A 23637-nucleotide genomic window follows, 5' to 3' on the forward strand; every position below is an offset into this window, starting at 1 on the left:
CCTATGCGTGTGTGTGTCAAAAAATAAAAGATTTTTTTATTAAATATGATAATTAATGTCTACTTAAACCTAAACGTCTTACATTTGTTTTTTAAATAAAATAGGCGAATGCTAGGCGCCGGCGCACCGGCCAAAATTTCGGCCGATCGGCCCCAGCCACGTGATACGCGAGTCCCAGACCACAGGATTCCACCCCCTTCCCCACCCCCACCTCGCGTCTCCTTCCTGCAACAGTCCCCACTCTCCTGCTTCCCCGTCCCCCTCCCATGGCCTCCCCCTTGAAGCTATGTGGCGACCGCTCGCCGGCTTGTTGATGTCGCTCGCCGGGCCGCTCGCCGGCTCATCATGGAACCGCTCGCAGATTTGATGGTTGCAGCAAAAATCAATTGATAAATCTGGTCCTAGCTCCGCTTCGCGATTCCAGCAAAATCAAAAGGTCGTTGTAGCAAAATCAGTTGATGGTTCCAGCAAAAAACACAAATGCAACAAAAAAAATCAAAAGACATGCCTCGCCTCATGAAGAAATTGGTTCTAGCAAAAAAGAAAAACACTGGCTTCAGTTGAAGCTTTTTTCAGCATTGAAACTTTTTTCCTGCGGTGGAATTTTTTTTCTCGTGGCACTTGAAACTTTTCCTCAAGCCGAATGAAGCTTTTCCACAGCCGGTTGAAGCCTTTTCTCCCCAGGATGGAAGCTTATTCTTCCATACCGGCTTGAAGCTGGTTCCAGCAAGAAGCAAAACTCAGCGCGTCGTGAAAAAAGGATGTACCAATTGACCATGCTAATAGTAGCAAAACTCGAAACGGTGGTAGCAAAAAGTAGTACACTGGTTCCATCAAACAAAAAGACATGGTAGCAAAAAAAATTCATTGGTTCCAGCAAAAAATCGAAGATGGTTGTAGCAAAATTGGTACTCTGGTCCTCCTTCTACCAAACAAAAACATGGTTCGTCGACACGTTTAGGCAAGGCATCTTCGTCCTCCGCTTCTTCTTCTCCCCTGTCTGCGCCTTGGTGGATGGGTGAGGAAGTGTGTAATGGAGAGTTGGAGACCTCAGTCGACCTTGGCGAGAAAGGACAAAACCCTGACCACTCGTTCCTCGACCGGTCGACCCTATGCGTGTGTGTGTCAAAAAATAAAAGATTTTTTTGATTAAATATGATAATTAATGTCTACTTAAACCTAAACGTCTTATATTTGTTTTTAAAATAAAATAGGCGACTGCTAGGCGCCGGCGCACCGGCCGAAATTTCGACCGGTCGGCTCCCCAGCCACACGATACGCGGGTCCCAGACCACAGGATTCCACCCCCTCACCCCCACCCCCCACCTCGCGTCTCCTTCCTGCAACAGTCCTCACCCTCCTGCTTCCCCGTCCCCTCCCCTGGCCTCCCCCTTGAAGCTCTGTGGCGACCGTTCGCCGGCTCGTTGGTGTCGCTCGCCGGCTCGCCATGGAGCCGCTCGCAGATTTGATGGTTGCAGCAAAAATCAATTGGTAAATCTGGTCTCAGCTCCGCTTCGCGATTCCAGCAAAATCAAAAGGTCGTTGTAGCAAAATCAGTTGATGGTTCCAGCAAAAAACACAAATGCAGCAAAAAAAATTCAAAAAACATGCCTCGCCTCATGAAGAAATTGGTTCCAGCAAAAAAAACACTGGGTTCAGTTGAAGCTTTTTTCAGCATTGAAACTTTTTTTGCTGCGGTGGACACTTTTTTCTCGTGGCACTTGAAGCTTTTCCTCAAGCCGAATGAAGCTTTTCCACAGCCGGTTGAAACTTTTTCTCCCCAGGATGAAAGCTTATTCTTCCATACCGGCTTGAAGCTGGTTCCAGCAAGAAGCAAAACTCAGCGCGTCGTGAAAAAAGGATGTACCAATTGACCATGCTAATAGTAGCAAAACTCAAAACGGTGATAGCAAAATGTAGTACACTGGTTCCATCAAACAAAAAGACATGGTAGCAAAAAAATTCATTGGTTCCAGCAAAAAATCGAAGATGGTTGTAGAAAAATTGGTACTCTGGTCCTACTTCTACCAAACGAAAACATGGTTTGTCGACACGTTCAGGCAAGGCATCTTCCTCCTCCTCCGCTTCTTCTTCTCCCCTGTCTGCGCCTTGGTGAATGGGTGGGGAAGTGTGTAATGGAGAGTTGGAGACCTCAATCGACCTTGGCGAGGAAGGACAAAACCCTGACCACTCGTTCCTAGAACCGGTTGACCATGTGTGTGTGTCAAAAAAATAAAAGATTTTTTTATTAAATAGGATAATTAATGTCTACTTAAACCTAAACGTCTTACATTTGTTTTTTTAAATAAAATATTGTCCAACGATGCTATTTTTCTTACATATGCAACATACCAATGTGTGACTAAGGGAAAAAATTGTTTTTACCACTCTATCTTATGCCAATTCTCCATATGTGAGTCTAGACTCTGTCATTTCTCTTTTGCCACTATCAGCTTTTGACAATTATCACAATTGCCATTTCGTGGCAATTGTGATACATTTTCAAATGCACTATTAGTTTTTGACAAATTATCACAATTGTCATTCCGTGGCAAAATTAAAATTTCAGAGTGGCAATTGTGATACATTTTCAAATGCTAAGAGTGACAAAAGTAAAATAATTTTATTTTCTTTTTGCCACGGAATGGCAATTGTGATAATTGTCAAAAGCTAAGAGTGGCAAAAGTGAAATGTCAAAATCTAGAGTGGCATAAGAAAAATTGGTAAAATTTAGAGTGGCAAAAAAAATGCTCCCTTTTACTAACCTGATCCTCTGAAACAAGCTTGTGACACTAACACTTTCTTTTCGTTAATTAAAACTAAGTCCTAAGGATCTTTTCCTAAAAAGAGAAAACTAAGTCCTAATGTCAAACTACAAAGAACAAACATAGTACACGTGTGTTGCTACAAACAAAGTAAGAAACCACACTACTCCCTAATTAAAAGAGTGATGCTTTCAACATGTCACATTGTCTTTGATATTTGGCTAAAACCATCGTGTTATTTTTATAGTATATGCATAATATTCAAAATTACTGTAAGAGTAAAATTTACTTTTTACCTCATAGCAAAGATCTCGTGCCAGCATATTATACTATTTTCAAAGAAAATGCCACGTTTTACCTCTTTATTTTATTTGTGAATTCACATTTTACCCCTTATGTATGACCATTTGTGCTAAAATTGACAAGGCAAACCCATTCGTCCGGACAACATGAAAACTAAGTAGAGGGCCAACTTAGACTTATGTTCGTTGGGCTTATATCTGATATGATTGTAAGGGTTTCTTTGATTCACATGATTTCCCGCTAAAAAAAGATTCACATGATTTAAGGAACGCATGAATAGGAAGAACAATAGGACTAAAAATGGCATGCCTTTTTTAATCCTACATGATTTTGGTTTGCTTGACTGCATCTCACAAAAAATAAAGGATTCTTCCCCAGAGTTTTGAGTGGATGATAGAATTCTATGGAATATATACAAATGAATCCTGGAAATAAATCATATATGATTCATCCTACAAATCAAACGGCCAACATAGATAAAAATCCCGAGGATTTCAATCCTTTAAAATTCATATGAATATCCTTTAAATCAAAGAGGCCCTCAGTTTAGTGTGGTGCATCTACCATACTTGTTCATTAAATACTAGCATAATTCATAGAATTTGGCTGAATTTGATGTAAAAACTAAACAATGGCATCATTTGATATGCCCCTAATGAACATGCATCTGACTTGTCAGCTCCGTCAGCTAGCATGTCGTCCTAACAACTGCATTTGTTGGTTCAGGATTTATGAAAAACTCTTACTTTTTTGTGGATTGCGAAAAATTCTACTCCCTCTGTAAACTAATATAAGAGCGTTTAGATCACTAAAGTAGTGATCTAAACACTCTTATATTAGTTTACGGAGGGAGTACCTCGGTATGCAATTTTTTTGAGATGGGCCTAAGAAAACGAATCGGATGAGAGTATTTTCCTTTATAGTATATGCATAAAATAAAGCAAAACTGTAATAATTTTCTGGATTACTTTTCTGACACAATTTAACACATATAAGTTTCAAGTTTCCAATCTAAATATTTTACAACAACAACAATACTATTTTTTTAAGTCCAAAGCAATACATTTCATGGACAGGAAAGAATACATGTTTACAAGACCTATTATTTGAATTGATTTGAGATGCCGCCTGGTGTATCGGACAATTCAAGGAAGATGGAGGTGTTTTTACAAAATAAATTTAAGCGGGTGGTGAGCAATCAAAGCTCAATCTCAGCCATTGATAGCAGATTGATATCATCCAAGGTGAGAGAACCATCACCACCAACTGGTTTCTTTAGAGGAATATAAAGGAAACATACTACCTACTATAAAAACTTGTTTTGTTTTGAAAACAAGCATAATATCTGTCTTGGTCCTTCCTTTTGGGAGGAAAATGAGTTAGTTACTCAGGAAGATAACGACCTCTTGCAGAAAAACTTTTCTGAAGAGGAGATTAAAGAGGCAATATTTGGGTCTTATGCCCATGTTGCCCCTAGCCCGGATGGATTATCTTTCTTGTTTTATCAAACCTTTTGGGATGTGATTAAAAATGACTTTATGGCCCTGGTGAGAGACTTTGAAGTAGGAAAACTGGATTTACAATGATTAAACTTTGCTCTGATTGTGCTCATTCCTAAAGAAGTTGATGCCAGGGAGATGAAGAAGTTTCGCCCTATTAGTCTGAGTAACTGTGGGATTAAGATTTTTTCTAAGGCCATGATCAATAGGGTCTCCCCTGTTGGGCGCAGATTGATTTCTTCTAATCAAACTGCATTCATTAAGGGGAGATACATACTAGAGAGTGTGGTGATGGCACATGAAGTGATCCATGAAATTAAAAAATCAGGATCGCAAGGCTTAGTTCTCAAATTAGATTATGAGAAGGCCTGTGCCAGAGTTAGTTGGGAGTTTTTGTTTGACATGCTTCATTCGAGGGGTTTTCGCTCAAAATGGATTTCTTGGATTAAAAGCACTCTTGTTAATAGCACTTTCAGTGTGAGGATTAATGATACAACAGGTCCCTACTTTGTAGGAGGAAAAGGCCTCAAACAAGAGGATCCACACTCTCCCCTGTTGTTTAATCTAGTTGCTATTGTTTTTACCAAAATGCTCAAGAAAGCTGCTTCGCACAGTCTAATTTCTGGGCTTCTGCCCCATGTGATCCCTGGAGGTGTGGTTAGTCTGCAATATGCAGATGACACCATACTCTTCTTGGAAAAATCTGTCCATAAAGCAAGAAATTTTAAATGGCTTCTGTCATGCTTTGAAAATCTGTCTGGAATGAAAATCAACTTCCATAAAAGTGATCTCATGACTATAAATATGGATGATGCAAATGCTAAGGAATTTGCTCAAATTTTTTGCTGTAAGAATGGTTCTTTTCCTATTAAGTACTTAGGAGTGCCTCTGCACTATGATAATTTAAAAAGAGAAGATATTCAGCCTATCATTGATAGAATCATTAAAGGGATCTCTGGCTGGCTGGGGAGATACCTCACTTATAGAGGAAAAATTATTCTACTTTGTGCTTGTGTGATCAGTATCCCTGCTTACTTGTTGTCTGTGATCAAATTTCCTAAGTGGGCAATTAATGCAATTAACTCCCAGATGGCTCATTTCTTTTTGGGAAATCTGGGAGATCAACACAAGTACCACCTAGCTAATTGGGGATTAATTACTAGAAGGAAAGAATATGGAGGTTTGGGGGTTCCCAATATTAAAGAATATAATATGGCCTTACTAGCTTCTTGGGGGAAAAATATTTTTTAATAACCCTGATTCAGATTGGTCTAAGCTTCTGCTTTATAAATATCGTGTTAATTCTCCTAACCTCCTTTGGGCTAAAAGTGAAGGGGGCTCTACCTTCTGGAAGAGCACTACTTGGGCGCTGGCAGCTGCAAAAACTTTTTATACCTGGAAATTGGGAAATGGGAAACTCATTAGTTTTTAGCATGATGTGTGGATAGGGGATTGTTCCCTCAAGGTGCAGTTCTGGGACTTATTTTGCATCTGTAACCAGACTGACAACACTGTAGCCCAGGTTTGGGACGGGAATGAGCTGAAACTAACATTTAGGAGGTGTGTTAACCATCTTGGGATGAAACGCTGGGATCAGCTTGTCTGTATGGTCAAGCAACACCCTCCAGTAGATGAAACGGACACCCCAATCTGGGGTTTAGAACCAAATGGGTTATTTTCAGTTAAGTCTTTCTATAAACAAATCAATTTTGGTGGGGTGGTTTCGGGCATTAGTCCTAAAATGTGGAAAATCTTATGCCCACGGAATATACATATATTCTTGTGGCTGTGTGTTCACAACAAGATACTTACTAGAGATAACCTTGCGAAGAGGAGGGAAGTGGAAGAACCTTCATGCTTGTTCTGTGCAGAATTTGAGACCGTTCAACTCTTGTTGTTTGATTGTGTGGTGGCCCAGCAAGTGTGGAGTCTTGTTGCAGATATGTTTAATATTGATAGAATATCCTGTTTTACAAAAATTATGTCCTTCTGGCATAGACATAAAGAAAAAGCTGTTTTGAATATGGTAACATCTGCTGCCTTGTGGAGCTTGTGGAGACACTAAGGAATGAATTTTGCTTTCAGGGGCGCAAGTGGAAAAATGTGAAATGCATTCTTGCAAAACTAAGCTGCTTTTTACACCAATGGATGGTTCTGTGCGACGATGGACAAGCGAAGCTTCTACAGCAATGCATCCTGCTGCTGGACAAACGACGTGGGGAACTCCTCCGGATTGCTTGGATTGCTTGGAAATGAGGCTGGAGGAGGCCAACTGAATACCGGGGCGATGGAGATGGTGGAGCATCCCTGGGGATCGGATTTAGATCCATCTTCTTCGTTTCCTTTCTTCCTGTTGGACCTCTGTAATAATTGGTTTGGACATGATGCTTTGTTGCCACTAGACGTAAAACTGCTATGTTGGCTGTAGGTTATTCCGGCGAGGGTAGATGCTTTGTAGTATTCAGGTCGTTCGAAAACTTTGTATTCCTGTGACTGGTTGCGGTCTGCTTCATTCCATAAAATGGGGCGGGGGGGGGGGGGGGGGGGGGGGGGGGACCCCTTTCTTTAAAAAAAAAAGGAAACATTTCCCCCCTGAAAGGCTAAAGCTTTGAGCTAATACTGGAAGTAAGAAACAACCTATTTACATAAAAAAGAAAGCCAAAATGAACATAAAAGCCGCACATCATAGCTCATTTACAGTAGAAGTTGCAATACTCCATGCACATGTTGGGCTAGCAAACTATATTTTTCTTGCACATGGTGTACAAAACAGCTAAAACCAACTTTTTGTAGCACTTGCAATAATGGCTACAACAAAGTGGAGAATGCTTCTACGGTTACACATCAGCTACGTAAGAACTACATTTCACAGGATTCATAATTATCTAGGGTAGATCTGAAGGTGTACAGAACAGCCAAACCAACTACCTGTAGCATTTGCAACAAATGCCACAACAAAGTAAGAGGTGCTTCTACGGCTACAACTTTAGTGACAAGCCTTGGCAGTAAATGAAGTTTGCAACTTCCACTGGATCTGTACATGTATTTGCCAAGTAACTATACAAGAAAACCAATATATGTCTTATTTTTCTATCTTTTCATCTTCTCATAAAATTATCTAGGGTATCACATTTTGTCGCGTAAGTCAGTCTCTGACAAGATCGAGTTCCAGGGTCCACCTTTGCTCCCTAATCTGCACATCAGAAAATTACCTGAAGTCATCAAGGGTTTCTCCATTCCAACTTCCATGAGAAGGGCAATGGAAACCTATATAGTCTACACTACCTCCACAACCCAGCAACTGCTCGCAAACTCATAAAAAGAATGAGACCGGCCCAGACGCCACCAAGACCAAATTCAGGAGCAGCAACAAGTAGGAAAGCCGATGATATGGCTCCTGCAAAGAACTGAGCAAACCAGATACTTAAATATTGTTAGTTATTTTGCAGCTCATTTAGTATTGACAGCAAGACGGGGAATAGAGTGCAAACAGAGCTCCAGTTCAGACCATGGAGTAGGCAGCATATGCAAAGTCAGATACACCATAGTAGAGCCCATCGACCACAAAAGCAACAGCGTTTATTGGCTGGGAGATGGCGACGAACTGCAAGATTTAATATTGGAGCAGTGAGTATCATGGCATCAAAACTTCACTTGTCACATTAGGTGTTTATTTCAACAGTCCTAAATATCTCATTACCCAGACACCAGATTTGGCAATACCCAGAACTGCTGGATCGTCTGTGAACAGCGAGGAGAAAGACCCAAACCCAAAAAACAAGATTATAGCGAGTGCCGTACCAGTCGCCCCTCCAATCTGCGTAACAGAATATGTGAGCAAACATTTTACACCTGGAGGTAAGGGAAAAAGAGAACCTCAGCAGCATTTATGAACTTCTTTTTCCATGACATGTGTATCTAACCTGCAGAACTCTGTAGAGAACCATGCGCGCCTGCTTGTAATTTCTTTTCGTATATTCAGTTGCAAGCAGAGCCTGCATTGTTTTATGGATACTTTAAGAACACATACCAAGCTAACAGGGTAGAAATGAAATGCCCCGCTGTATAAATGTACATACCTGTCCAGCAAGAGCTAATGCATCATTGAGTAAAGAGATTGTCAACCATACTTGCAAGCATAACTGATGGCCAGCCATTGGAACAGGCCCTTCCCTTGCAGCAAGAGATGTCGACAGTGTCATGGTGAGGAGCACTGCTATGGTCCTACCGATCAGCAGTCCACCTGCAGAACAGTTCACAATTTGACGTGTTTAAGAGAACAACTACTACCGAGGTCACATCACATCCATGGATAAGGTAGGCAAAACCAATGTTCTTAAGTCCTTGGAAATAAAGAACATGAATATCTTCCAACCTGATTTCAGGTAGCGTATCATTCCACCACCAATGATCTTTCCTGAGAAGATTACTACTTTACTATTCAACTTCCAAAGGAGGATGTAAGCTATCACGTACCTGACAGCAGGCAAATATTTTCCAGATAATTAGAGCCCCCATGGATGCAGATGACTAAAAGTACGAGCTAGGGGACACCAATGAGGAAAGTACATTAGATTTTCATGATAGCTTTAACATACTCAGATGTTACAGTCGCCAGCGCAGCACCTCTTACTCCTAAACCAAGCGGAAAGACAAATATCGCATCAAGTATTGCATTTACTAGGTTACCAACACCTGCATGCAAAACATCCAAATCAAGAAGATAATATCTCATGTACATATTGCAGCAGGATCCTCTCATACTGTTTCGGGGTAAAAATAATATCTGAAGTGCATATAGGGCATATGTGTTCCTGAGACTTGCTTGTTACAGATACTTAAAATGATAAAAAACACATGATTAAATTTATGCAATTTAGCAACAAGAAATTGCAATATCTTACCAATAGCGTACAAAGGTGTCTTTGTATCCATCAACCCACGAAATGCACCCTGTGCTGCAAGTGCTACTATGATAGGTGGAGCACCATATGCCCTAAAAGTAAGAAATTGCTCGGCTGGTATACGCACTGGGGAATCCTGTTTATGTAACAAAGAACAACTTATACTCAAGAGTAATCTGACATAAGAACAATACATGACAAAAATACTTGGCTTGAAATGACTACAGCCGAATCAAAGCTTGTGTTCCAGGGGCGATTTAGTTAGGCTAGTCATAGTGGGAGTAACTTAGCAAGTAACATAACGCATTTCGAGAAATTTTTGCTTATGTGGCATGTAGTTAATGAGAAGTGGTAACATAATATGTTACTGTAACATAGCGCTTTTCAAGACAAGATGAGTCTACAAGCTAATTAATGAAGTCTTCTATGACACTACTACTATGTTACTTTGCATTATGAAGGTAGTAATTTAGACTAGTGTCATTATGTATGACACTAGTATAAGTTACTCCCCACTATGACCAGCCTTATAGACTACAGTTAATTCAAGAGATGAGAAAGCATGATTGACCACTAAATATGATCATATTCTAACTCACTTTTCCAGGTAGTATAATTGCTTATTTGCTTCAATCTCATCCTAACTTGGTTCATTTTGTCAGGAACACAAAAAAGGCATTTATCTGAACATTAGCAGCAAAGCACATAACAAATTGAGCGCCAAAACGTAGATATAATAAATGTTTAAGCCTGGTGACTGTCGATAAAGTAGTCCTACATACCACTGGTATACCGATGACATCCATCAATGTTCCAGATCCAAAAATAAGTGCCAGAGTTTCCATCAACCCAATACCAGAAGCTAGAGCCAAAGATGTCGTGACTGCCGGAAGAAACTTCCTTTCTTCACTCAACTTATTATCTGGGGATCTTCGAAATTCATCTTTTAAGTGAGACAATTAGTGTAACACAAAATATGGGAATAATTTCCAAAAATCTTTGAGCTCTTTATTAGCTTACTTTCTCCTGTTCCTCTATAACTATCATCTACTGCTTGCTGCTCAGCAACAAAAGATGTGGTCACGTTAAGCAGTGGAACGTTAAATAACTTGGACACCAAATTGAAGATCGAAATCGATACACCCACAGCAGCAAGTTCGGTTGAACCTGATGATAGAGTAAAAAAATGATCAAGGGATCAACAATCTTTCCGGTTCAAAACGTAAATTTAAAAAACCAATATATTTACTTATTCATGAGATAGTTAAGTATAAAGATTACATTCGAGAAACTTCTGCAGATTGACTACACATGAATGTCAAAGGCTCGAAATTTCTAGCACAAAATCTTTTAGTTTCTGGGTTGCAATGCTGCAAAATAATAAGTACTAGTGTAGAATAATTTGGCTGTGAATATTGTTGGTTAAGTTGCTCAAACTCAAACACCATCTTAACATGGATGACGGATCGGCCTTGTACCATAGTCCAGAGGCATCAGCCATGTGTGCAGGATGGCAAGAAAGAACCCATATTACCTATATGGCCGACGAAGGCGGTGTCGACGAGCGCAGCGATGGGGTCGGCGGCGAGCGCGAGCACAGCGGGCGCGGCGATGCTCAGGATATCCATCCCAACCGTGTCAAGCGTGAGCCATCCCGGCAGCGTGCCCGTCGCAGTCATAGCTTCCTCCTCATTCCTTTCAGGCTCCGATTCCCGGGAAGCGTCCTCGTCGTCGTCGACCACGCCCTTGACTGTCGGCTTCGCGCGGCATCGCGGAGCGCGCCGCCGAGGAGCGGCAGAAGTGCGGCAGGGGCAGGGGCGGCCGGAAGGCATGTGGACATGGTGGACCCTTCGATGCGGGGCCAGGGTGAGCGCCGCGGCGGCCCTCGTCGGCGCCGGCGAGGTCGCCGCCATGAGTCTGAGCGCGCGCGCGCGCGAGCCGAGTGTGTGGGTGGGAGTACGGCACGTGGGTTCAGTCTTCAGTGGCAGAGAAATTTGCCGGTTTTGTTGGGCCTTCGGGGACTGGGCCGTAACAACCCGCTACCTCTTCTTCGCCCTCCCCTCGGCCGGTCAGCTCGTGCCTCGATCCTCCTCCTCCTCCTCCGCCGCCGCCTCCTCGCTCCGGCGACCAGTCCTCTGACTCCTGACAGGTACCGGCTATCTCTCCCCTCTCATTTGATTGATGTACGGCTGATCGGACTTTGTGGACGCAGAAGCTTGCGGCCAGCAGTGCCGTATGAGGTTCGCGGGGTGGTACCTGAAGATCGCCGTCGGCGGCGCGGCCATAGGCGCCGCCATGGAGCTTTTCATGATCCACACCGGCTTCTGTGAGTCCCTCCCTCCTCCATTCAACATCCAACCCCTTGTAATTAGCTGGTTCAAATGAAATCGTTAGGGTAGATGCACTGTAGACAAATTTCATCTCTGCGCGTGTCAAGTCTCCTCAAAATTTTACACTTAGCTCTAGCGTTAAGTTGTCAGTTGTTGCTGTGAAATCAATGGGGCCTCTAGACATCATTAGCCGAGGATCTCAGCATCCCCTCCTGAAGTAATTGAACTGGAATGGTGAAGAAATATTTCCATCTGTAACAACTAACAACACAAACTTGTACTTTTAGGTGCCCATGGAAATTTTCATTGTACTATCTCATTCATTTTGTCAAGTTCTTTGGTTCGTTTGGTGCATAACAACGTTAATGATGCTTTCTGTTTACTACAGATGAGAAGGTAACGGTACTGGAGTCAGAAAAACGAGCTTGGGAAAGCAGTCCAGAAGCACAAGCTATGAGAGAAGCCTTGAATCCATGGCAGAAGCGTGATGAGCAGGAGAAAAAATAGGCAATGATAGGCTCATCGGTCCTCCTTTCAAGTAATTGCATTCCCACCCTTCCATTGTATCGTAACCCCTTGAACAAGGTAATAGGGATGTGGCGTTTTTGTAGTTGTTCGAACCTGTCTCTCTGGGGTTGCTGGACGATAGCTTCCAGCAATGTTCTAAAAGAGTTATGCTCATATCATATCCACAAGTCTTCTTGCTAACAAGGATTCTTTTACTGTTTCCACGCATATGCGTCCATTTTGAATGCCATTCACACTCAGTATCTGCTATGTTTAGCAATGTAACAAAGAATTTTAGACTTGTAGAGGTCAAACCAATCTATATCTTCCATTCAAGGACTGTCTTTTCTGTGAGTTGATGCTAAATTTTGTGATCAAAGATATCTGGGGTACCCCAGCTTGCCCATTAATTCAAATTATAAACGTTTATTTCTCATGGAATATTGTTTAGATTTTTTTTGTCTTGTTTGCTGTGTCATGTAGGTAAATAACTGAAAGAAACTACTTTCTTACTCCCTCCGTTCGTAAATATAAGATGTTCTAACTTTTTTCTGAATCGGATGTATATAGACACGTTTTAGTGTGTTTGATCACTCATTTCAGTCCGTATATAGTCCATATTTAAATATCCAAAACATCCTATATTTGTGAATGGAGGGAGTATTTCCCAAGCCTAGCATTTTAGACAGACCCAATTTCAACTCCACCATACTTACAGTAGCAAACATGGACAAATTGATGAGTTCATGTGAGGTCAGAAAGAAACATCAGTAGTAAGCTAAGGCAACCGCCTTGCGCCTTCAAGTTGACATTAGTGCCCTGTAAACAGAACAATGGTTCTACCTTTTACAAAGGGCTGCTAATCTCATAATTTGCTGCCCCCCTTGTTGAATCTCGTGATGGTAGTAATTACATGTATTGTATCTAACCCAGTCCACCCAGAACCGAACCAAAACTTGTACAAGCTTAGCCATGACTTCAGAACAGTGAGGAACAAACAAGAGTTCCTTTCTCAACTCAAAACTTGGCTATGGTGCTTACAACTAGATTGACCAGCAGCAGTAGCATAGGCCTGTCTTGTTCTCAAGAATAGGGCTACGCTTGATGCCAAGCCCAGCACTGTGATGCAACCCCACACAAAGAATGTGTTTGAGTAGCACTTCGCACCCATGCACACTATCGTGGTGTCAACCGTGCCAGTGAGGTTGTCCAGTACCGTACTCTTTCGGCCATTTGCATCATATACCAGGGCAGCAATCTGTCCGTAGAGGAGTGAGCCAAGAGGGATGTTGGTGATGAGGATGTTGTGGTTCACACCGATGCTATTTGGTCCGAAGAGCTCGGATGTCACTGACACTGCCGCAGCGAAGATGAAACCTGAGCTTAGGCCAATTAACGCCGTTCCTGCTATCAGAGTGTTTACATCGTGCAATTTCCACATCAAGAAGAAAGCCACTGGCATGGGCACCAATGCCACCGCAAGCCACCCTGTCCGAGCAAATGACACCCTCCTGCATGCAAATTGCATATATGGTATAGTTAGCTAGGATGCTAGTTGATGAGAGGTTAGTTATCTGTATGTAGCTAGATTAAGACAGACATACCTGTGAAGGAAGTCAGGGAGTGCAGAGAGAAGGCGGCCGAAGAAGGAGCAAGAGGAGTAAACTGCAAGAAGCATGGTGAGCTGTGGTTGACATTGCAACGATTGCGCAATCTGCCCCAAGTTGTTGCTGTACACCAGCCCAACAGTGGCACCACAGAAGTACGCTGTGTAGTAGAGCCAAAAATCGACACATCGGATGAGCTTCTTTGCACTATGCTCCTCACCAAGAACCAACACACAGCCCTTGTCCAGTATCGTCCCACAGCAACAGCCCTTGGGCTGCCATTCCACTGTTTTATGTGCCATGCTGCCGTTGGTCTCCGTGTGGTCATCATGGTTGAGAAGGAGCGGCTTCTGTGGATCGTTGTGGTTGAGTGTCAATTCAGTGTCAGGATCATGTGTGCCCACGCTAGAACAGCTCGAGGCGGCAGGGATGATGAGAGGAAGTGTGAGGAGGGCCATGGCGCCCATGAGGACGGCCCTTGCAGCAGAGCTGGTTGTGGTGACAGAACCGAAGGTCACTAAATATATGCCGGTGACAAATGCGATGGTGTAGAAGCAGAGGAAGACACGCCTGTCATGCTTTGGCAAAGTGTGGAGGCTGCTGTGATCATGTGGGTGGCAGAGGAGGATCGCTGGGAGCGCAATGATGGAGGCGGCGAGGGGGAGGGTGGCATTGAGGAGGAGGTAGACGGATGGTGAGTAAGGGGAGAGAGCGTTGGCGAAGAGGGTGTAGAATGCGGCGCTGAGCCCGTTGAAGCTTATGGAGAGGGAGAGGGCCAGGGGGCGGTTGGCTGCAGAGAAGCTGCGTATGCAGACCACGAAGCAGACCGTGTTGAACCAGCAGATGCTGCACCCTGCTGCCAGGCAGATCAAGAACACCTGCGAACAATGCAACAAGTTAATCAGAATTGCTCGATCGTTTGATTAAATTCAGCTCAGAAACAGTTTGCCTGTCCAGGAAAGTTTCCAAGCAATGATCAGTCCAATGTAAGTTATTTTTGGGGGAATGCTATGTGATATGCAATGCATGGGTACAGAAGGTGGAGTGGCAATACTGATTTGCTTGTTCAAGCTGGAACTGGAAGCGAACATCTGATGCGAGTACTGCACAGTGATGACTAGTTAGTGACGCAATTGCTCAGGTAAACACTATAGAAATAAAACCACGACAAGAATTATGGAACGGAGGAAGTAATAATCTGTTACTAAAAATTTGGCATCTTATGTGCTGTGTATCTTGCATGTTATTTGCCTTGCTGGATATGGTGAAGAGGAGAAGATAAGAAGCAGGTGGACGGTGCTGTTCTGGGGATGCAACGCAGCATGCGTGTGCGATGCTGCTCCGATCTTCCGGTATCAGGTCTGGGCGATGCGGTTGTGAGTGACTTTTGCCGTGTGGGGTCCTTGTCTTGGCTGATCTCGACTTTTTGTTGTTGCTTTCTTCAGAATTTGGAGCCTATGACTTCTTAGTGCGGCCATCGGATATGGGAAAAGGCAGATTGACGTACCATTCTGCGGTCAATTAGATTGAGGCTTTAACACGATCACCCTCCCATGGATGTCATGTCACCCTCAGAATTGATGATACTGCACGCTGGATTAATTAGATTGATGCTGTCCTAGTACTGAGTGCTCCCTCCTAGATATTGTTGGGGAAGTATAATTCAACAAGTAGTATATAAGTAAATACTTTTGGATAACTAATCTAGTGACACCAACCATGTCACACACCAATAAATTGATTGTCAAATCTTCGTCTAACGAAATAAAATAGCACGCTTTACATATTGAAAATCGAGATAGTGGTACGGACGTGAACTTTTGCGGACATGGTGCCACAAGAGGATGGAATCTGGGCAGTCCATCTGTGCTATGAGATTAGCACTTGATACTAGAGCGAATTTACCAAATGATACCATGGGTTAATTTGGCAAATCAATGGACTAGGCATCTTTTTTTCCTGCTTTGCTCGAGCATGTTAATCCCTTTGATAAACGAACCTGGGACATGAACATAATGTACTGGTGTTGGAGGAGCCGGTGAACTGAGTGACACATGAACAATCAAAGCTCAGAGAGAGGGAGGGGGGATGTGTACTGCAATACATCTCCATGGATGAGTTCTAGCTAGCTATGCACATAAACAAAGTGGAAGAACTATAGAAGCAGGATGAATGAGAGATGAGTTGCGGGCTGGATAAGGGATGGTCTGCATGTTGCATTTAAAAGATGTTTGGAGCCTTGATGTCCTGCCAACCATTTACAGCAAAACTTGCAGCCCATCAAACGTATGGGGGCAGCCTGAAGGAGCTTCTGGGGCACGCGTTTTAAATACGCTGCCTCCTATCGTTAGTTCACATGGATTGACAAGAGCTATTCAATGTTTTGTTTTAAATTTGCTTTGGTGGCATTATCAATACAGGAAATATATTAACGTTGATGTGGTGTGCATAAATTGATATGTACGGCCCTTGTACACAAACTGCACGAATCACGTGGCAACGGCCGGGGATGATACGCCATCCTAGCATGGCACCATTTACAGCCATGCATTTTCGGGAGTAGTATGCCATGTGTTTTGTAAGGTGAGGGCGTGGTGTAGAAGAATGGCAGGTGTGCGTGCCGGTGGGTTGGAAGAGAAGAGGAGACAAGCATCAAGTTAAGTTGGACGAAAAAGATGGAGGCAGGATGGGCATGACGACTTGGCATGCATGGATGCCACAACCTTTTCTTTCGGTTTTACCTATATGTACTTTTTTTTATAAATTATGGGTCTAGATGTGCTATAGTTATTGCACATCTAAATAACTTAATTAAACATAAAAAAAAATAAAAATTAAAAAAATACTTACACGAATCTCCGTGTAAGATCAATGGCATACAATTTAGATGTGCAATACTTATGTGCCTTAGCAAAGCTGATAAATGATAGTACTAAATTATAGCTGTTGTTGTTGGTGGTGAGGCCCCCCCCCCCCCCCCCCCACACCCCACTTCACCGGTTCATCCCAATCTCCCTCATACATCTAGAACCAACCAAACCCCTCCAATTAGAAAAAAAAATATCTTGCAATAAGATTGAGTTTCTTCTCTGGAGTGTTGCACGTGCATTGGCTGCTAGTATATAGGAGTACTACGGTTGCTAATGTAGTACTAGTCTTTTGGAAAAACAAAGAAGGGCAGCAGCATTCTTGCGGTTCAGTGAGCCACGCATGATTGGTGCTGCCCCGGACGCCGTGTTGGTTAACAGGGAGTATTAAAATTACTACTTGGCATAATCTAGGTAGCTATTCTAGAATGTCAACGATTCCTGTCACCTACATCGCCCTCTAACCTTGGCTGGTTAGCGCGCGGGCCCACATCCCAGCCGCAAAGTCAAAGGGCAGGCAGTACACTCCAAAGAGTAAGCTCGGTACAAGTTGCTTGCAGTTGCAGACTTGCAGACGAGTGAAGTGGGAGTAATTCAGTTAGCAGCCACACAATCGCATGCCGCTGTAAAGACGACAAATATGCGAGAATGGCCGGCCGGGAAGCCATTTGATTTTGAGGCTGGCAAGCAAGAGTGGCAGCCGTAGGTCCTCAAAATAAACCTGCGGCCCCGGACGGTCGTCGACGGCAGCCACTCCAGCCTTTCCATCTGCATCCTTCCGCCTCGCGTGTGTGGCCGTGGATGGCCGACGGCGACGGGCGCGCACATCAGTCATCATGTAGGATGGATTCCTTTGCCATTGATGTGCTGCTAGCGACGGCAGAAGAAGCGGGGATCGGTTCTCCAGTGGACGATGGCTACGTGTAACTTTTGTGATAGCGTATGGTGTTCACTTAATCAACAAGATAGTTACATGCATGAAAAAATATCAATGAGCATGGAGATGAGATGCATGGTTGGCCGGAGATGAGGACGAACCGCGGGGTAGGGGAGGGTGGCGGCGAGCGTGGAGGAGGGGAGGAGGATGCCGTACTGGAGGGCGTAGGAGGCGAGGCCGAGCGCGGCGGACAGGAGCAGCACCGCCGGGAGCGGCATGTAGAGCAGCGCCAGCCCCGAGGACCAGCCGAAGGCCTTGCCGAGGTCGGAGGCGGTGGCCAGGTAGTTGAGCGACTGCTGGGAGACGCCCATAGACGCCTTGAGCGCCGACGAGTAGGCCGAGAAGTCGAAGTTGGTCCCCGTCAGCGCCTGCACCCACACCGTCGCCACCAGCACCGCCCACCGCCGCCACTCGCCGTCCACGCCGCCATGGCTGCTGCTCCGGCGGCCGAAGCTGCTGTCCATCGGATCCACCGGCCTTTCCCTCTCTCCCCTCGACCTCCACGGATAGGGATGGGACAGGAGGATGCTTCTTCCTCCGTCCGTCCTTGGTCCTTCCTCTCCTCTGCTCTCCCGGCCTTTTCCCCTCTCGCTCCCTATATATACCCTGTGCCGTGCACCGGCAGGAGAACGATTTATGTTCGTCCTCGCTTAGCTTAGCTAGCCCAGGCTGCTACGTTAATCAATGGTCAGATCGTCGATGACTCCAGAAACAAAACAATTCGTGTCCCCCTCAATTCCTCTGTGTGCACGTAAGCAAACGCGAAACCGTGGGTGCTCTTGGCCCGGCTGCTCATGGACCATGGCACTAATAATACTCGCTGATTGAAGATTCAGTTTTCCTTACTAACATACTATATCATGCATACGTACTGCCTAGAGCATATGCAACCAGACCAAGAGGAAATCATGAAGAGAGGGCGTACATATTGAACTCATGGAGAGAGGGCGTATATATTGAACTTCCTCCGTAAAGAAATATAACAGCGTTTAGATTATTATTTTAGTGATCAATGATCTAAACATCCTTAGAGCATCTCCAGCCGGCCCCCAGAATGCCCCCACGAGCACTTTTTGAACACCGGCGCCTAATTTTTCTCTCAGCCGGGACCCCAAGAGCTCAAATAGCGCCGGATTTGGCCGAAGTTACGCCCGGCGGTCCCGATCCAAACCCAAAAAACCGGGAGGCACTTGGGAGCGCCGACACTCTTTTTTGCATGCAAAACCCCCACATGTCAGCCTCTCTCCTCACTCTCTCTCTCTCTCCTCTTTTTCATGTTAGGCCCACCCGTGCATGTGGGAATTTTTCCCTCGCCCAGCCTCGCCTTCTTCGTCCCGCCCCGCGTGCTCGCCTCCGCCCCCGCAGCCTCCCCCGCCGGCTCGCGCTCGCGCCCTCCTCTACTCCGCCGGGCTCGCCCCCGCCGCCAGGTCGCCTCCCCCGCCGCGCTCGCCAGGTCGCCTCCCCCGCCGCCAGGTCGCCTCCGCCGCCTCGCTCTGGCTCGCGCTCGCCCCCTCCGCCAGGTCGCCTCCCCCGCCGCGCTCTGGTGGCTGTGTTGCTTGCTTCGGGTGGAAGGCTTTGATTGGACTGCGTGGAGCCGCGGCATGCGCGGGCGCCCGACTCCGGTTTCGCCTCCGCTAGCTCTAGTCCAAGTCGCGCGGGAAGAGGCGACGGGCGATGGCCTCGCAGAGCAACGTGAGCTTGGCCACCTTCCGGTCCGCGACGGGGTCAGGGACGGCCTCCATCGCCTCCGGCTTCTGCTTGGCTGCCTCCGGGGCCACAACGGAGACAAGGGCGGCCTCCATCGCCTCCAGCATCTGCTCGGCTGCCTCCGGGACCGCGACGGAGACAAGGACGGCCTCAACCACTACGGCCTTGCTCTACATGGATTTGTAGAGCGCAGCGGCGAGGAAATCGCCGAAGGTAGGCTTGGGTGGCAGCGGTGGCAGTGGCACAGAGTCCAATTCGTCTTCGTCGAGGCAGACGAATCTTCTCCTTCTCCGTCGGCTGGCCAACCTGGTGCGGAGAGCCGCCCGCCGAGCGCTGAGCGCCTTCTCCTTATCCCGCGCCTTCTCGGCCTTGGCCACGCCTCCTCGCTGCGCCCGCGCGCCCTCGTCATGCCTCCTCGCCGCCTGCGCTCGCCGACCAGGTCGCGATGATGCCGGCTGGGTGGCGGGACGATTAGAAAACTTTTCGTCCCCAGTGCAAATATTCCGTCGGGGCCTCCCCAAGAGGTGGAAAAAAGGCCTTCTGATGGGCACAACGGCTGGAGATGCTCTTATATTCCTTTATAGAGGAATTACTATGTATAGTACTATAAATCTGCCGACCTCTGTGACCCTCTACCATCCGTCTTGGCCCATCATGTGGGCGTGGTTCCATCTGGCTGGCCATCGACCTGTCGTGATGCGTGCATGTGTGTGGTCGTCCTGGGTTACTGAAAGCCAGCGCAGGTGCAAACTCATGATTAATCTATGCCACGCCAGTATGCATACATGATGTGTGTCATCGTTGTACTAGGTAGGACATTTAGAAAACTCATACTTAATCAAGGATTTCGTCTGCTTACGGTCGTGCTAAACCAACAAACAAGGTGCAGGTGCAAAGTGCAAACCACAGCGGGACAAACCAGCGCGCGCAGAGCATGCATTGTATGCCGAAAATTCACACGGACATAGATGAAAACGAGGAATCGAATACATCATAGTATATTTTTGTACTAATTTTTTTTTAAGAAACCAGCTTTTGGCTGGTGTTTCATTGATTTAGCAGGAGGAAGCGACATAATGTTTCCGATTAAGTGATCAGATGAATGAGAGAAATTACAACGGATCACTGGGAACGCCGAGCTCCCAGTAGAATGTGATCATGGCGATATCTCACGTCATATCCCTAAAGGGCTGCTTTATGCATTTGGCCCCTGCCAAACGCCATTGCTCCATGTCCCGGCGGCATGTCTCTATAATGTGTCGCTCATCTGACTGTTTCCCTCGGAAGACGCAAGAGTTTTTCTCCAACCATATATGCCACGCAATGAGGGCCAGCATCGACTTGGTGCCCTTGCGGTTTCCCGGGGCTGCAGTGGCGATGATCCTCTCGGCACAGCTCGTGGACATAGTCTCGCGGCGCCAACCAGCAGGGTTTAGGGCTGTACTAATATTTGGTCCATCTGTTCTTCCACGTCTCTTTTCTTTAATGTTTTGTCTGTCTTCCCTTTGTTGTTCTCACTCGGTGCCTCTTTTCAATCGGGTTTCTATCCGTTGTTCTTGTACCTTTCTTGTACCTTTTCTTTCTTGATTGATCTGCTGCAGTGCAACGTTGTAGCACTCTTCTCTTTCATGTCGTATGTCTATTTCTTCCGCTTCTTTGATCGTTTTCTTTTCCAATTCCTTTTACATCCGTTCAACTATCTTCGTCTACATGTTCTGTCGCATTGCAAATCCATCCCATAAAAAAGAGATGCTGCCGCTCCCCTCGCCCACGCTCCTGCGCCGCGCCGCTCCGGCGCCCGCAGCCACCGTCTCCGCTCCTTGACCAGCCGCGCCTCTCCCCTGCAACGCAGCGGTTTCCCCCCGGGTTCCCCACGCCAAGCTTTGCTCGGGAGGGCCTCGTGCTCTCTCTGTTCCCGCAGCTGGCTGGATCCACGCCAGATCCAGTCCCTCCGCCGAGGTTCCCTCCCACTTCAGGCTCTTCTTTCGGCCGGGATTCGATCCTCGAAGATCCATCTGCGGTTGCTGCTCTTGTTGCTTCAAATCCCCGGAAGGTCTGCTTTGCTGCTGCTGAAGTTCTGCTGCATCCAGCTCCCCTTGGCTCGTTCGTGGCGCTCCCAAGTCATGCCTCAAGGCATCCTTGTTTGCGCGCTTCGCTGCCGGCCGGTGTGTGGCGTCGATGCCCGTTTCTTCCAGCCCTGCATTGCCGCGTGCTTCTTCGATTGCGCCGTTCAATGGGGATGTCAACTCGGAGGAGGGTTGGAAGCTTGTTCGAGCTCCGTACTGGTGAAGAGCTCTGTCTCCCGACCACCGACAGCCACCCCGACGATCCTCGCCTTCGTTTTCCCCTCCAACCGGCAGAAGATTCGTCAAGCTCCATCACAGGACCTGCCATCGCTGCCTGGAGCGGGGACACTGTAAAGTTGACTGCAGTGATCCCTAGAAATGCCTGATCTATCGACAGAGCGGGCACCGTGCTCGTCAGTGCGGAAGCAAGTCGCCGCCTCCACTGCAAGTCCGTCTCCCGCCACAAGCACTGCAGAACCATCCCGCACCCCTGCTGCCCTCCTCCTCGGATGATGATGCCGAAAGGATTCCTCTTCGCCTGCGTTCGCAGCCGTTGCTTTGTGTCCGCCAACTCTCAAGAGCTCCCCCTGGACATGCTAAAGTTCAAGGCCGGGATTCGCGCGGAAAAGACAGTGATATTTGTGGCCATCAAGAAGATGTCAGGCGCCGTGGTCTGCAGCTCCCAAGCACGGATGCCCGGAGAATCAACATTGGATGTGTGCAATGCCTCCATGATGGCACAGTCATCCCGGCTTCGGGCAGGAGATCCCGAGACCGCCCAGCTGATATGATGGCGAGGTGTGCGCGCCCGAGAGCTAGGTGTATCATCCCGCGCAACGAAGAGAACCGTGGAAGATCTCCGCCTCCTTCCCCTCGCAGTACACAACATGACATCATTGTGCTACGGCCTTCCCCGACGGCCCCTGCGAACTGCGGAAGATCGTCGCCGCCTTCCCCCTGCACTACTCACCGAGACATCATCGAGCTGCATCCTTCACCGACTGCCCCTGCCTGGCTGCGTCGCGTAGCTCCGTGTATGGGCTTGCTGGTGTTGCCGGAGGACACGCCACCGGGTTGTCCTGCTCGGTCGTCGCCTCGTCTGCTCCAGCGTGCATCCTCCCGGACTCCAAGCCCCCTCACGTCGATCCACCAGACTGCTCCTTCGCCTGGCTCCCTCACGCCGCTGCACCAACATGCCGAGTTGTCTGGCTCTGCTGATGAGCTCATGGTGACTTCCACTCCAGAAGAGATTCCTTCCCCTCCGGTCACCCTGATCCACATACCTATGTCTACGCCACCTGGAAGCCCGACAGCGTCGCCGCCACGCTCCCCGTTATTCGTCGCCCGTAAGCCGCCACTCTTAGCTGATCCAAGCTCCCCTCCACCTGGACAGCCGGCGACCAGGAGGAAGACGCTCGCGGGCGTCTCAGGCTTCAATCTGACCAGGTGCAGCCCACGGCTAGGTGCCAAAAAGAGGACGGCGTCGATTGCACAGATGGCAGAGAGGCTACTCTGTCAGCGCATGGGCATCATTGATGAAGGCCAGCAGCTCACCGAAGACGCCATTGGCAGGTTTGTTGCCATGTTCCAGGGAAGGCTCCCCGGCATCACTGTTTCTGCCCTTCGAGCCCTATTCAACCTTGATTGTGACTTGACAAAGGCAGTTGAAGATGCCCTTGTGGAACATGGCGGAGAAGCCGGGCTGGAGCTGCAAACGACAGGAGAGGAGGTCTCCGACGAGGCGGCATGACCTGGGCTGTGTTTGTTCCAGCCGATGTACTTTGTTCTTAATGTTAGATACAACCTGTAGATGGTTCTTGTTCCCTTGTTGGTTGCCGGTGCTGGTGGCCGCTGCCATCTACCCTTGGGTGGCTCACAGGGGTGTTTGTTGTGGCTGTTGTTTGATGTTGCTTAGCGTGCTGCTCCTCCTGGTGTTGATGTACTCTGCTTCTTGTGCTGGCCCTGCCAAGTGTAGATCTACTAAAGTATGCTGGTGCCATTTATGTTAGAACAAAACCTGAATATTCTGAGCTGGAACGTCCGTGGCTTGAATTGTCCTGACCGTCGTACTGCTATTCATGAGACCATCGCTGCTACTCCGTGCCACCTCGTCTGTTTACAAGAGACCAAGCTCGAGCTTGTTGG

The 23637-nt window shown here is 46.8% G+C and overlaps 1 protein-coding gene and 1 long non-coding RNA gene across 3 annotated transcripts; one reads left to right on the plus strand and one right to left on the minus strand.

Annotated features, from left to right (window-relative positions):
* Positions 1–7231: 7231 nt before the first annotated feature.
* LOC123103203 (protein DETOXIFICATION 44, chloroplastic) lies at positions 7232–18349 on the minus strand. 2 transcript variants are annotated; one of them, XM_044524716.1, is made up of 16 exons: positions 17821–18349; positions 13913–14793; positions 13350–13819; positions 11728–11843; positions 11006–11228; positions 10492–10638; positions 10254–10414; positions 9472–9607; positions 9166–9262; positions 8943–9043; positions 8647–8810; positions 8491–8562; positions 8268–8384; positions 8076–8171; positions 7853–7974; positions 7232–7760 (listed from the first exon to the last, which is right to left on the minus strand). In XM_044524716.1, exons 1-16 carry the CDS (start codon positions 18181–18183, stop codon positions 7694–7696), a joined length of 3333 nt encoding a protein of 1110 aa, XP_044380651.1. In that variant the 5' UTR covers positions 18184–18349; the 3' UTR covers positions 7232–7693. The 2 variants fall into 2 exon arrangements, with proteins under 2 accessions (XP_044380651.1, XP_044380650.1); XM_044524715.1 differs by lacking the exons at positions 11728–11843; positions 13350–13819; positions 13913–14793; positions 17821–18349 and having other exon boundaries at positions 10254–10393; positions 11006–11607.
* On the plus strand, positions 14787–15664 carry LOC123103206 (uncharacterized). Its single transcript, XR_006449690.1, has 2 exons — positions 14787–15274; positions 15361–15664. It is a non-coding gene; the product is annotated as an uncharacterized lncRNA (long non-coding RNA).
* Positions 18350–23637: the final 5288 nt, after the last annotated feature.

The sequence above is a fragment of the Triticum aestivum genome, chromosome 5A (genome assembly GCF_018294505.1).
Source record: "Triticum aestivum cultivar Chinese Spring chromosome 5A, IWGSC CS RefSeq v2.1, whole genome shotgun sequence".
Lineage (NCBI taxonomy): Eukaryota > Viridiplantae > Streptophyta > Magnoliopsida > Poales > Poaceae > Triticum > Triticum aestivum.